A 12,340-nucleotide genomic window follows, 5' to 3' on the forward strand; every position below is an offset into this window, starting at 1 on the left:
TTTGCTTCATGTGGTGTTGACATGAAAGGTGATGCATGGTGGATGTCTCTGTTCATCTTTTCTCTCCATGGCCTTATAAATGCATAATTTATAAGTTTGTTCTGTCTATTAAATGATATTGTGATTAACTTATATTAACTAATACGCTAAGTCTCATTGAAAAATATGTCATGACATATTTGTCCAACTCTGGCTGTCAAAATGACAGACGATGAAAATGTCTAATGCAACCTCTGGTTTGTCATGGCATTTAACTATTTACCTAATGCTGTATTGTCTTTCTCTTGATAAAGGCATATCAGTATCTGCGTGAGGAGGTGAAGACCTTTCAAGGGAAGCCTATTAAGGTAGGGAACTTGACTTACTGCAAAGCCATCTAAGCCAACTGATTTTGTGTAAAAGAAGAGTGATATGCAAAGATCAGAGCATCTTATCACTATGAACTTTGGTCAGTTGTAACCATTTTGGGAAAGAAAATGTCTAAATGAAAGACACTCAAGCAGTCATCTGTGGTGTGAACTTCCTGGTTTTCCTGTGACTGTCAACACTAAAAGACGCAGTTTTTGTTTTTGTTCATTTCACCTACATTTACCATGCATCTGTCTGTGGGCTATTCTTTTATTTTTTGAGATAACAGAAATATGTTGCAGCCAGTGTCTGCACTTCAAGCATATCTGTGCTCCCACACAGTCTTTAAATGTTGAATTTTCATTAGTGAAGGACAGACAACGATATCCTTCCTCATGCATAATTAATCAGTGTCACAAAGAAACACACATCAAGGTTTTCAGCAGAGAAATCACAAATCTTCTCTTAAGAGGTTCATTTGGAGGTTAAGTGACGTCACACTTTTAAGTAGTCCCACTAATGTATGAAAATCCACAGTAGCATCACAGAAGAAGAGCCCAGCTCGATAGAGCTGCCTCTTCTCCCACTCATTTATATACCGTGTTATTAGACTGCATACAGCTGTGGATTTTATTGGTTCTTTGATTTATTACTACTTATTTACACTTAATGAATACATTCAATTATAGAGCACAAAACTACCTTCCAGCTGCCAATATTATTCATTAGTGGATCTTTTGTCAGGTAGTGTGTTATCTACAAAGTGATTAGCAATAAACTGACAGCACAAGTACTAACAGCACAAGTGTATATGCAATAACAGTAATTTAATAAGAAAAGGATGTAGACTAAGGCCAATATTTATCATCATGCTAAATGTGAAAATTTGGACTTAAACGCAAGATAAATGTAAAAATCTCTCTGACTTGCAAATCTGTCAGTGAATCTATAATCTTTTCTGGTGGAGAGATGACGCTGACACAGAGCAGTTTGCCAATATAAATAGGTGCTACAGTGATTTTAGCATGTTAACTAGCTCACATGACAGCACAAGGATTCATGGATAGCTTTTTGTCAATGTTATGTACATGCTTTTTTCCCCCCTTTTTCTTTTTTTTCCCACAAATAATATCTTTGCTATGTTACATTCAAGTTGATGTGTATTTTCAGACGCATTTTAATTCTTTTAAAGAAAAAAACCTTTCCAAAAATGATCAAACAATAATTTAGTTGCCCTCCTGCAGTACATCTTGGACCCCCTGTTTTTAGACCCATGCTTTATAGCATTTCTATGTGTAATTCTTAGAAGTTGCAAAAATGCTGCCAAAGTATGCAAGAAATGTCCAATATTCTGTATCTATGTTTTGGCTGTCGCTAATTTCCCGCTGTGTTCTGGCTCTGTCTCCCAGGCAAGGATAAAGGCGAAGGCAATCGCTATCAACACTTTCATGCCAAAGAACGGTTACCGGCCGGTGGAGGTGAACCCGTACGCCCAGCAGCGCTACACATCCTACTACATCCCACCAGTTTACAGCCCGCAGCAGCAGTTCCCCTTATACAGCCTCATCACGCCACAGGCCTGGTCTGCCACACACAGCTTCATCGACCCCACACTGGTAAGAATGAGCTGGTAAATTTTAATTTGTAGATTATAAAGAGTGATACTCTGTTTTTCAGAAAGATGAGGCTAGTTTGACATCATGACTAAAGTTAAGGAAGCGTGTTTAATGATTTGATAAGTCAGTTGTGTGTTAAAACAGCAAATTACCCACATTTAGGTTCAAATGGCAAAAGTACTCTTTACTGGTGCTTTTGTTTTTAATATTCAAATTTGCATTTTCATTAAGCAGCTGGGTATTAAAGCAAACAGAGCAACAGTAGGGTAACATTTATTGCTTGCATTTCTATTTTTCAATGAGTCTGTCAAAGTCAGTATGCATGCAGATATTAGGTGAGACAATACGACAAAATTTTATTCATGGTATCTGGTTTACTAAATTTAAGAATTCAGAGTGTCCTGTCTGAACTGTTTATTTATAGTAAAACCTGTTAAACTATTTTTACAAGCAGCTTGTATAGTTCACATCTTTGTGAAGATTGCACCTTTGATTTGGTGGTTCATTTGATGATAATTCAAAACAGATGGGGATCTTGTAAATTGTTACCAGATGTGTGCAACATAAAATACAGCTTGAAACTATCCAAAACTATCTTTAAAAGATCCAAAAATATCTTTGCAAGATTCTGTCCTTCTACACTCAGGTCTCACTCATTATTTTGTTACCTAAAACCTTTTGCCACTTCCTGTTAATGCAGCAGGTGACTCTGTTTTCTGTGTACCAGGTTGCACCATTTCACAACAACCAGTTCATCAATGGATTCACCACATCACACAGTTTCAAACCAGCGACATCCCCCCTCACTGTCAGACACTACTCGCCCAGGAACAGGTTGGTATCCGTGGCTTCTCTGTCACTAACAAAGCAAAAATGGTGGAAAACAAGCATCGGTTAACTGAATACACCTGAATGATTAAATATCTGGTAACTTCGAGGGAGGGAAACAAACTCTGATGGCTCATAATCACAATGGTGATGAAGGTTTTGTTTCTGAGCAGTGACAAAATGGCTTGAAGTAAGAGGAAAATGTTGTATTACATTGTAAACCTACTTGAATAGCAATATTTCATGGCCAAATCAATCAGTCATTATTTTGTATCCGTCCAATAATCAAGTTCAGAATTTCTTATGTATTCTGGTTTGGTCCCAGAGTCCTGAAAATGGCTAAAGCTACTACAAGAAGTTTTTAACTAGTCATGAAACGGTCTCAATTCAATACAGATGCCTCTCTATGGCCTATATAGATTAAAAAGACTGTCTGTGGCAGCCATTAAGAATAACTATACATAAATAACCAGTCCTCTCACAAAATAAATTTCTCTGTAAAACCAGATGAAACAAACCTGACTTTACAGTTTCCCAGGCGAAGTTTCAGTGAGTAGCATGTTAGCCGGTTAAAAAGAGGCGGGAGGAGATTTTTGGTTAGATAATTGCGCTTGATGTTATATTTTGTGGGTCTGGCAGTAGGAAGACTGCTGCTTTTGACCACAGCTTCTCCAAAATCAACAAAACTAAACTGACTTTAATTTCAGATGTGTACACTGTTATTTTTCACACTTTTTGACTGAAGTGTTCCCGGTTCCTGCAGGAATCACAGTAAACCTCACTTGAGGCCAGCCATCCCCACAGCAGACCGCAGCGCCGGGCTTCTGGACAACCCAGGCCTTTTTCCCAGCTTCCCCAGCGAGAGGCTCAATGGGGTCCGCAGCAGTCCACCAACGCGACTCCCCACCAGCCAGCCCAGAACCAGGTTACCCTCCACCACCGCCTTCCCACGCAGGGACACAGTGGGCACGGGACGAGTAACCGAGCCCACGACCACAGACTACTCTCTTGGCATCGGCAGAGGAAGGTACGACACTTATCCAGCATTGCTGTAGTTTAAAAATGGGACCATGTTGTCCTGATAATATAGGTTTGGGAATGCTAATTTGGAACACCCATCTCTAGAAGGGCTTTTGAAAAAAGAGATTGGAACAGTGACATAAGAAGATGATAAACTGAATACAGGAGAATATTATAAAAAGTAAAAAACAGGAAAAAATACTAAAGCCCCCATTTAAAGACATTACAATTAAAAGCTAGACATGTGTACATGATTGTTGTTGAATTAACCAGGATTTAGAGCATTCATAAAAGTGATTGTGACTGTTGCAGATTTCAAATGTTCACACTGACAGTTTCAAGACTTTGCTCTTTTCACAGAAAAAGCTGTCTAAGCAAAAGCTGTTTTACAGGTTGTGTTTAGGCTGTGTCAGAGTGAACTGCCATATAGCTTCCCGACCACAGCAGTTTGTAACCACATTCAGCTGAAGCCTGTGGATGCTAATCTGCAAGGAGAGCAGGCCTCTGGTGCTAGCACTGGTCTGAGTATTGTCTTACTTTTAGACTACTTGACAAGTCTTTATTTAAATTTCTGTTTAATCAGCAGGGAAGCTGGTCATTAGGAGCATCCCTACTAAACATGCTGTCAGAGTTCCCATTGTCAGTTCCCATTTTTTTTAAATGGTAAAAGGCTTCACTTGTAGTAATGACAACCAGCTTCATTTTTAAATTGGGCTGATTATAAGTATGCCTGAAAGAGCAAGTATGCAGAAAGTGCAAGTTTGAATACAGGTATGCATTGGAAAAAAAATAATTTTGAGATAAATCAACAGACAAAGTACCTGGAGCAGTTGTGGAAATGTCTTTTATGTGTTTAAAAACAGTTCAAAAGCTACCACGAGCATCAGTCATCTGGGATGTCCCATTATCACAGGGACAATAGAAATTGCACCTGGGACACACAAATACAGTGTCTGTGACAATTCTGGGGCCGTAGAGAACCTTTTGTAAATGAAATTATGTTTATGGATCATGGATTTTCTACTATTTGTATTATTTCTATCAATATATACCGATCAGAAACGGATTTGTATTGCACTGCAGTTTGCGGTGATGCATTTATTGATCAAACAGTAACTCAATCAATGACTTAGAGAATACTGAAAACTGATTGTGGCCAAACACCTAATGGGATTTAAATTTTTTATTAATCTAAAGTGCAGGGAAAAATTTCGTGGTGAACCAGACTAAGTCATTGAAGTGATGCAAGTTAAACTGCATAGTTTATAATGCAATTATAGTTTGTGATTCTGGGACAGTTGAAAGTAAAATTTGGGGACATTCAGTCAAAAAGTTAATCTCAAGCTGTAGACTCATCAGTTTAAAAGTAAATAAAGAAGTAAAAGTTAACAAAATTAAAAGTTAATTTCAAGCTCTGAACTCAATTTCAAATCAGTAAAATTACAGAAAGTTGAGCTTAAACAATTTAATTACTACGTACAGGAATAAAAGCACACAGACATGATGTAGCATGCAACCCACAGCTGTAAGATGCATAGTAACTCCTGTTTGATCCACATGCAATTTTATTATAGTATGAATGAAAGAAGGGCAGAAAGTTGCTCAGACAGTCTTTTCTTTTAGAATTACCTCATCTGTGTTGTAATAGTAGACGTGAGACCTAGCTTAGATGGTCTGAGATATAAACCGTTAAGTGCTGGCTGTTCAATCAAAGGATATCAGTTATAATCAATATGATTAATATGGTGTAAAAATGATTTGCTTTTGTACTGTGTGCAAGGTTAAGTTATTGTTTCAGTTAGAATGGATGTTTGTAAATTGAAGTGTTCTTTTTCTTAAAGGAAAAATGTTTCTGCTTCTAGGAAAAAGAGGGATGAAAAGTTTACAGTAAGTATTTTTTTGGTGTCCTCTTTGTCAGTTTAATGTAGCTGTACTCACAAAAATTACATAGTTTGGGTGTGAATATAGCTTTTCTTTTTTTATGTGTAGACTAATATAAAGGGAATAATGAAAGATGGATAAAACATCACCTCTAAAATAACTGTGTACAAGTCGTATGATTTTGATGATTGCTGTAATTTGACTAATTTCACTTTGTGTTTTGAGGTTGTTTATTTTCCCTCCTGTGCTAAGTTTTGTCCTGACTCTGTGTTTATTGCTGTCATGTAGAGAGTGACGCCACAGTCGCCGCCGCCTCCTCCCAAACCCCCATCTCCGAGCTTTGAGCTGGGCCTTTCCAGCTTTCCTCCCCTGCCCGGTGCAGCCGGCCAGCTCAAGACTGACGATGTGTTCGACAATCGGCTGGCTAGCAGCGTAGTTGTTGGAACCACAAAGGAAAGGGTAAGGACTGATGCTAAAACTGAGCTAACTCACTGGGTTTCTTTGTGTTGTTCATATGTTGCATGCTGTGAGGATTAAAAATCATGCATCATTCAGCCCTCTGCTGTCAGCTTATTGCTGTTATTTGAAAGAAATGATCTCCCTCATATCATCAACACCTATACTAAATTTCTGCATTTTTGTACTTTTTGTGGTGAAGGTCAGGTTACAAACTGGCATCTGTCGCAATTGGTTTGATAATACTATCATGGAGCTGTAGTCAGAAATAGGGCTGTGACGATTAGCATGATCTTGTGATCCCCACCATTACCATCATCACCACAAATTTCATTTTGAAGGGTTAGTTTCATTTTGAGATCAGTGCACTGATCTAGTAATACACCTAAGGATCCACGCTGTCTCACACAAGTCAGGAACACAGTCTCTGATTGGTCAACAGACTTAATCCAAGGTATCTTGAGTTTGCCAGTTGGTGGCTAACAACATCAACTGTCTTCATGATAGAAAAATGGATAAGTAATCACAGAAGACATTCAATGTAAAATTCAGTGTTCAATGTAAAAGTGCAAGGTTAGCTTAGCCTTTCTCAGCTTACATCACGGCTAATCCTGTCACTTTTCCAACAGTTTGGGAAACGGCAGCATTTAACTGACACACTGAAACCTGCACAGTGCATTTATTGCCAGACCTACAACTTTCAGCTGAGTTTAAGTTTCTGCTCCGCTATAAGCAGTGCTGTCACTCTGCCACTCGTTCTCCTTCATTTGCACACTGCGCACACATACTCATTGCCCTATTCCTTAAAGGAGCTACACTACGTTCATGACAGTATGTTTCAGTTAAGTCCAATAAAAGTGGTTATTAAGGCAGTCGTCATAAATGCCATCTAGCAGGAATATGTTGCTTTGTTACCATGGTAAGAAAAATTCCATACCTGAACAGCCCTAATTCTACACGGGGTAGCTTTAAAAAGTGTATGTCTTTACTTCTATATCTTTTACAGCTCATTTACAGAGTGGGATTCTTTAACTACCCAAATTTCACAGACAACAAATTTGGTCAAATATTTATCTGACAAACTGTAAAATCTCATACAACAGCCCAATCAGTCATAATCATGTGCTGAAAAAAAACAACTCTCTACTGGACTTGAGGTCTGACACCACACTGAAGACAAGTTGTACCCAATAGTTGGCATCAAGCTAGGAGAATCCCTGGACCTCTACACCGCAGGGCCGTGCAGAGACCTTTGGAGGGGCAGGTGCTCAAATTTAAAAGGGGGCCACAAATTTGCTCCATGGTGCTGATTCATAATCTGCCCTTTATTATTCGTAGTGCTAATAATAAAGTAAAAAATAATTAAATTATATAGAAATCATGTATTTAAATGTATTTGTGCTTTTATTCAGTTTGACTATCCAGTTTGTGCAAGACAGCAAAGTTATAAAAGTTATATATTTTATATTTATGCATATTATATTGAATTTGTGTGTATATATACAAATGTTATAAACAAGTACTGATATGTTTAAATGAGAGGTTGAGAAAATCACACTTCAAATTCTTCTAATTATTATTGTTATTGTTGTTGTATTTATACTGTAATAGTCCAAAATTATGTGAATATGCATGTACATTGCATAGTTTTAGTGCAATAACAGCCTATGCCTCATTGCCTCTAGAAACAGAGGAAAAACACTGCAACTAACTTGACAGTCAAATGATACATCTCTCTAATGCACTTTGCTCATGACAAAAGAAACATATAGAAACAAAATGAAGCCTGACTTTTTTCTCTCAGCACGCTGTGTGTGGTTAACTAGCGGGTATAACTTATGAGAGGTGTGTGCAGAGTCAGACACACACACACAAGATGCTCACGGATCGTATCACGGTTTTGAGTATCGGATCGGATAATTTTTCAGATCAGCAAAAAAGAAAAAAGTGGTGGGATTAGGGTTAAATTATTTTAAAAATGCACTTGTCTTTGATCTTTGTCTGTCTGTAATTATCACCATAGTTATGTAATGTAATAATAATGATAATAGTAATTATAATGGTAATAATATTAAAAACTTCAAACTTAAACAGTGCTGTACTATGTATATACTACACATATATCAGATCATTATACACTGTACAGTATAATACACAACTACGCTCTGTAGTCTGGCTCAATGTCCCGCCTACAGCACAGCACATCTGATTGGTTAGAAGTCATGATCAATCAGCAGACACACTGCGTTACAGACGGGGTGAGACAGAGCTGCACCGGTGAGCAGAGAGGAGCTGTGTAGAAGTTAAGACAGCTGATATCACCAAAGTTTCAATCAACATCACAGTTTGATGATCTGTTTCTATCTGTTTACTTATACAAAAGTAACAGTGACAGTAAAACTATGATGCTCACATGTGGTCCGCGGATCACATGCATGCCGAACCGTAGAGGGCGATCCGTACGGGACACGGATCAACTGCGATCCGTTGCTTAGCAGCGCTTAGCTACAGGGCACATCTGGCCACGTCAGGGCAGTGAGGGCATGTCTGCGTGGATCATGTGACCGACCAAGGGTAAATCTGAATTATTATTATTTTGTTTTATTTATTATTTTGGGCCACACAGACAGACTTTCACACACACACACACACTTACAAAAAACAAACAAAAAAACAAAAAAACACTTTGACAAAAGGGCACTTTGGGCATCAAGGGGCAAAGGGGCAGGTGCTCCAGCACCCTCCGCCCCCCCCTCTGCACGTGCCTGCTACACCGTAAATCTGCATTACGTCCCACATGCTTATAAATGTGTGTCAGCATATATAGAGTTGAACTTCTGTCTACAGCTGCGTTCCCATCAAAATGTATTGCAAATTTTAACAGAATTTAGAATTAATCAGCCCAAGAAAATGCGAATGAATCCTTGTTTCCATCCACTACTAATATGTGATTATTAGGAGTTGGATTATTAAGATAACCAGTAGGTGGCACCAGTCCTCCATTTGGAAAACCATTATTCCATTGTAGGAGAGGACACAACAAGATGATGTAATTAACAAAGCGTCAGTTGAACCTCAAACAGTGAAACACAATGTAGAAATGGGATGGGGATCAGGCATTTCTGTTAGTTTTGTGTAGTAATGTGATGAAGGTTGCATCAGCTCTGTGTACAGCCATCATGGATGTATTATGAAGCCAAGAGGAAACAAGTGATCCATTGTTAATTTTGGCAGAAAATGTTGACTTAGTTTTAGTTTAGTTCCAACAAGAGTACACTGGACATTATCTAAATACAACGCTTTGTTTCTTATTTCCTGAAGAGTTAACCATGTGTCGAAAATGAAGTCATCATCTAGTGCAACTACAAGCAGTTTCAAGGTTATAATATAACATAAAGGCCATAAATTTATCAAATACACTATCACTAAAAAGGGAAAAAGGAATAACTTTAATGGCTGACTTTAAATCTCTTCCTCTTTGTGTGTTTTCATTGCAGAATGTAAGTGCTGATTCCAGTACTGGAGGAGCGCTCTCTCCAGCGGGCCCCAAAGAGCCCCTTCGGTCCTCCACCTCCCCGATGCCCACAAGCTTCCAGCCGTCGCCAACCACCCCGACCCCAGCCTCAGTCCCGACACTGACCCCAGCTGCCGGTCCACCGCACAGTCCTGCTCCTTCCCTCTCAGCAGCGTAAGAACCACACTGACAGTGCTGAATGTGTTTTGAGATTTATCTCAGGGTCTGTAAGTACATTTCTACCAACTGTTGTTGATATGGGAATGAGAATATTGGCAGTAGCAAGAGTAGCACTCTACAGTACAGTCTTACTGAATAAAGAGGCTGCCAAAATACAAGCCAGTTGTTTTTCCAGACAAGTGTAGTAGCAATTACTTTTACGGATACACATGAAAACTAATAGTAAAACTGGAGATGAGAGAGGGCTGTACCTCAAACAGTTTCCCACTCTGAGTTGAAGTTTGAGCCAATGTTAAGAAAATCAGGGCCTTTCATCACTTGACTTCAAACAGCTTATTACATGATTTTGATTACCTGCTTTCTGCTCCTTTTTCCTCTGTGGCACTCTGTAAAATGTAAAAATGTAAATAAAAACAGAATGATGATTTGCTGAGCTTTGTTGAGCTGAAAACAGTACAAAGACAGTGTTCAAACTTACAAACTTACTTGTGTTTTTTTGTAAATATACAATCTGAATTTGATGCCTGCAATTTCAAAAAAGTTGGAACAGTAGAAACTAAAGACTGAAAGGCTCAGTCGTTCACCTGTGTGGGCAAATAGTTGAAGAACAATGTTTCTCAACATAAAACTGCAAAGGCTTTAGGGATTTCACCATCTACAATCCATAATGTCATTAAAAAATTCAGAGAATGCAGAGAAATCTCTGCATGTTAGCAACAAGGCTGAAAACCACCACTGAATGCCTGTGCCTCTGATGCTCAGGCAGCACTGCATTAAAAACCTAACATGTAACAAAGGATAATACTACAGGGTGTCCACAAAGATCACTGATGCCATTGCCACCATTGATGAGGCTGTGCTACAGCGAACATGGCAAGAAATCGAGTACTGTCTTGATGTGCTTTGTGCAACTAATGGTGCCCATATAGAGGTGTATTAAATGAGGCAAAAAAACTTCAATATCTACCTTTCACTATTTAACCCTAACCCACTTTTTTGGAATCAGGGATGTATGTTGTTATGGATAATACTCATCACCGGTGCTATTTCAATAATACTATAGATATCTAAATAGCACCTGCAGATGGGGCAAATCTCCTTTTCATGTTATTTTCCTGTGTTTCTCTGTGTACAATAATGTAGCAGGAAAAATCATCAAGATGTGTCATTGCAGGTTTATGTGAGTCAGCACATCAAGATATGACGTAGCAACGGCAGCAATTTCAAGACTTTTATCTTTCGCCTGTGCAAAGAATGGACTTCCTCTCACATTTTGACTCTGACTGACAGACTTCCTAAATGCTGTTATTGTGATCATGTAATTCACACGAGTCAGTCTGGCTGCTCACGATAAGTTACTGTTAGATGTCACTACCCTTTCACAACCTATTTCATTTGGCCTCCTGTTGGTGTTTATTTCAGGGAGGTGAAGGTGACGGAGGTGAAGCCGAAGGAGGTGCTGTTGTCAGTGGAACGTGTTCCTGGCACTCTGTCCACTGCAAGTAAATCAGTTCAAGTCAACGGTGCTGCCACAGTCAGTATTGATTTCTTCTCTTTTCTTCTCTTTTCCTGTTTTTTCTTTCTTCACCTGTATTCTTTTTAATAACCACCTCTCAGGCATCTCAATCACAGACAGATCAATCTCAGCATGAACAAAAGGGGGTAAATTAATCATGCATTTATTCTGCACTGCCTCATATTGATTTTGATTGCAGATAAGCACATATCTTACACCTCCTAGGGGAAAATATTGTGTGCTTTTAAAACCGATGCAAGTATCAGTTTTAAAGATTTACTGCAATAACTGTAAGGAATTTTTTTTTCTTATCTGAGGTTTGCACGTCTCACTTTCTCATAGATCAACAAAAGGTTTCTGCAAAAGACAAACTTTTGATTCAGTACTTGTGAATTTCTCCTCAGCTTTAATTTTTTGTAGCATTGCAGTAAAATATGAACAAAATGTTAAAACCTGTGGCTGATGAAACACTATGATAAAAAGACTGAGACTACAAACATGTAGGTGTGAGCAGAAATCCCCGAAGGGCTTGTAAGATGAGGTGAAATGTGGTCCAAGATGCAGCAAATAAATACAATCACTTCTATCACTGCTCTCAGGTTAATCCTCTGAATCCCAAATGTTTCAGGAACAAGTTGTTTTGCAGACAAAGTCATGTATTTAGTTTGGTGAGAACATCAACAAGATGAAAAGAAACAGATCCCTATGCATTGAGTTGGATTGTTTTGTTTTTCACCTCTGTACTGAACTCACACCAAACAGTGACCCTTTAATCAGGATATGCAGGAACTAAAACACTGAAGAAATTTGAGTTGTTGAAAGTGTCAATACTTAAATATTTTTTCAATACCATGTGGTTTAAACGATCTAAAGACCTCTGTTCAGCTCGGTCTTTATTGTCCTGTCTGAAATTTGGCTTGCTGTAAAATCATACAATACAGTGATTTTTCTGTACCAGCACGGTAGCATGTTGCTGATTTT

At 38.5% G+C, this 12,340-nt stretch overlaps 1 protein-coding gene across 3 annotated transcripts in view; it reads left to right on the top strand.

The window, feature by feature from the left end:
- larp4b (La ribonucleoprotein 4B) overlaps nucleotides 1-12,340 on the top strand; it is a 63,003-nt gene that overhangs the window by 46,257 nt on the left and 4,406 nt on the right. For all 3 annotated transcript variants that reach the window (XM_084731571.1, XM_084731572.1, XM_084731573.1), the window contains 8 exons: nucleotides 294-347; nucleotides 1,758-1,964; nucleotides 2,692-2,798; nucleotides 3,556-3,819; nucleotides 5,654-5,699; nucleotides 5,982-6,152; nucleotides 9,647-9,837; nucleotides 11,266-11,377. In XM_084731571.1, the coding sequence (XP_084587697.1) occupies nucleotides 294-347; nucleotides 1,758-1,964; nucleotides 2,692-2,798; nucleotides 3,556-3,819; nucleotides 5,654-5,699; nucleotides 5,982-6,152; nucleotides 9,647-9,837; nucleotides 11,266-11,377 (1,152 nt within the window). The remainder of the gene's footprint in view (nucleotides 1-293; nucleotides 348-1,757; nucleotides 1,965-2,691; nucleotides 2,799-3,555; nucleotides 3,820-5,653; nucleotides 5,700-5,981; nucleotides 6,153-9,646; nucleotides 9,838-11,265; nucleotides 11,378-12,340) is intronic.

The sequence above is a fragment of the Lutjanus erythropterus genome, chromosome 12 (assembly GCF_056507025.1).
Source record: "Lutjanus erythropterus isolate fLutEry1 chromosome 12, fLutEry1.hap2, whole genome shotgun sequence".
Classification (NCBI taxonomy): domain Eukaryota; kingdom Metazoa; phylum Chordata; class Actinopteri; order Lutjaniformes; family Lutjanidae; genus Lutjanus; species Lutjanus erythropterus.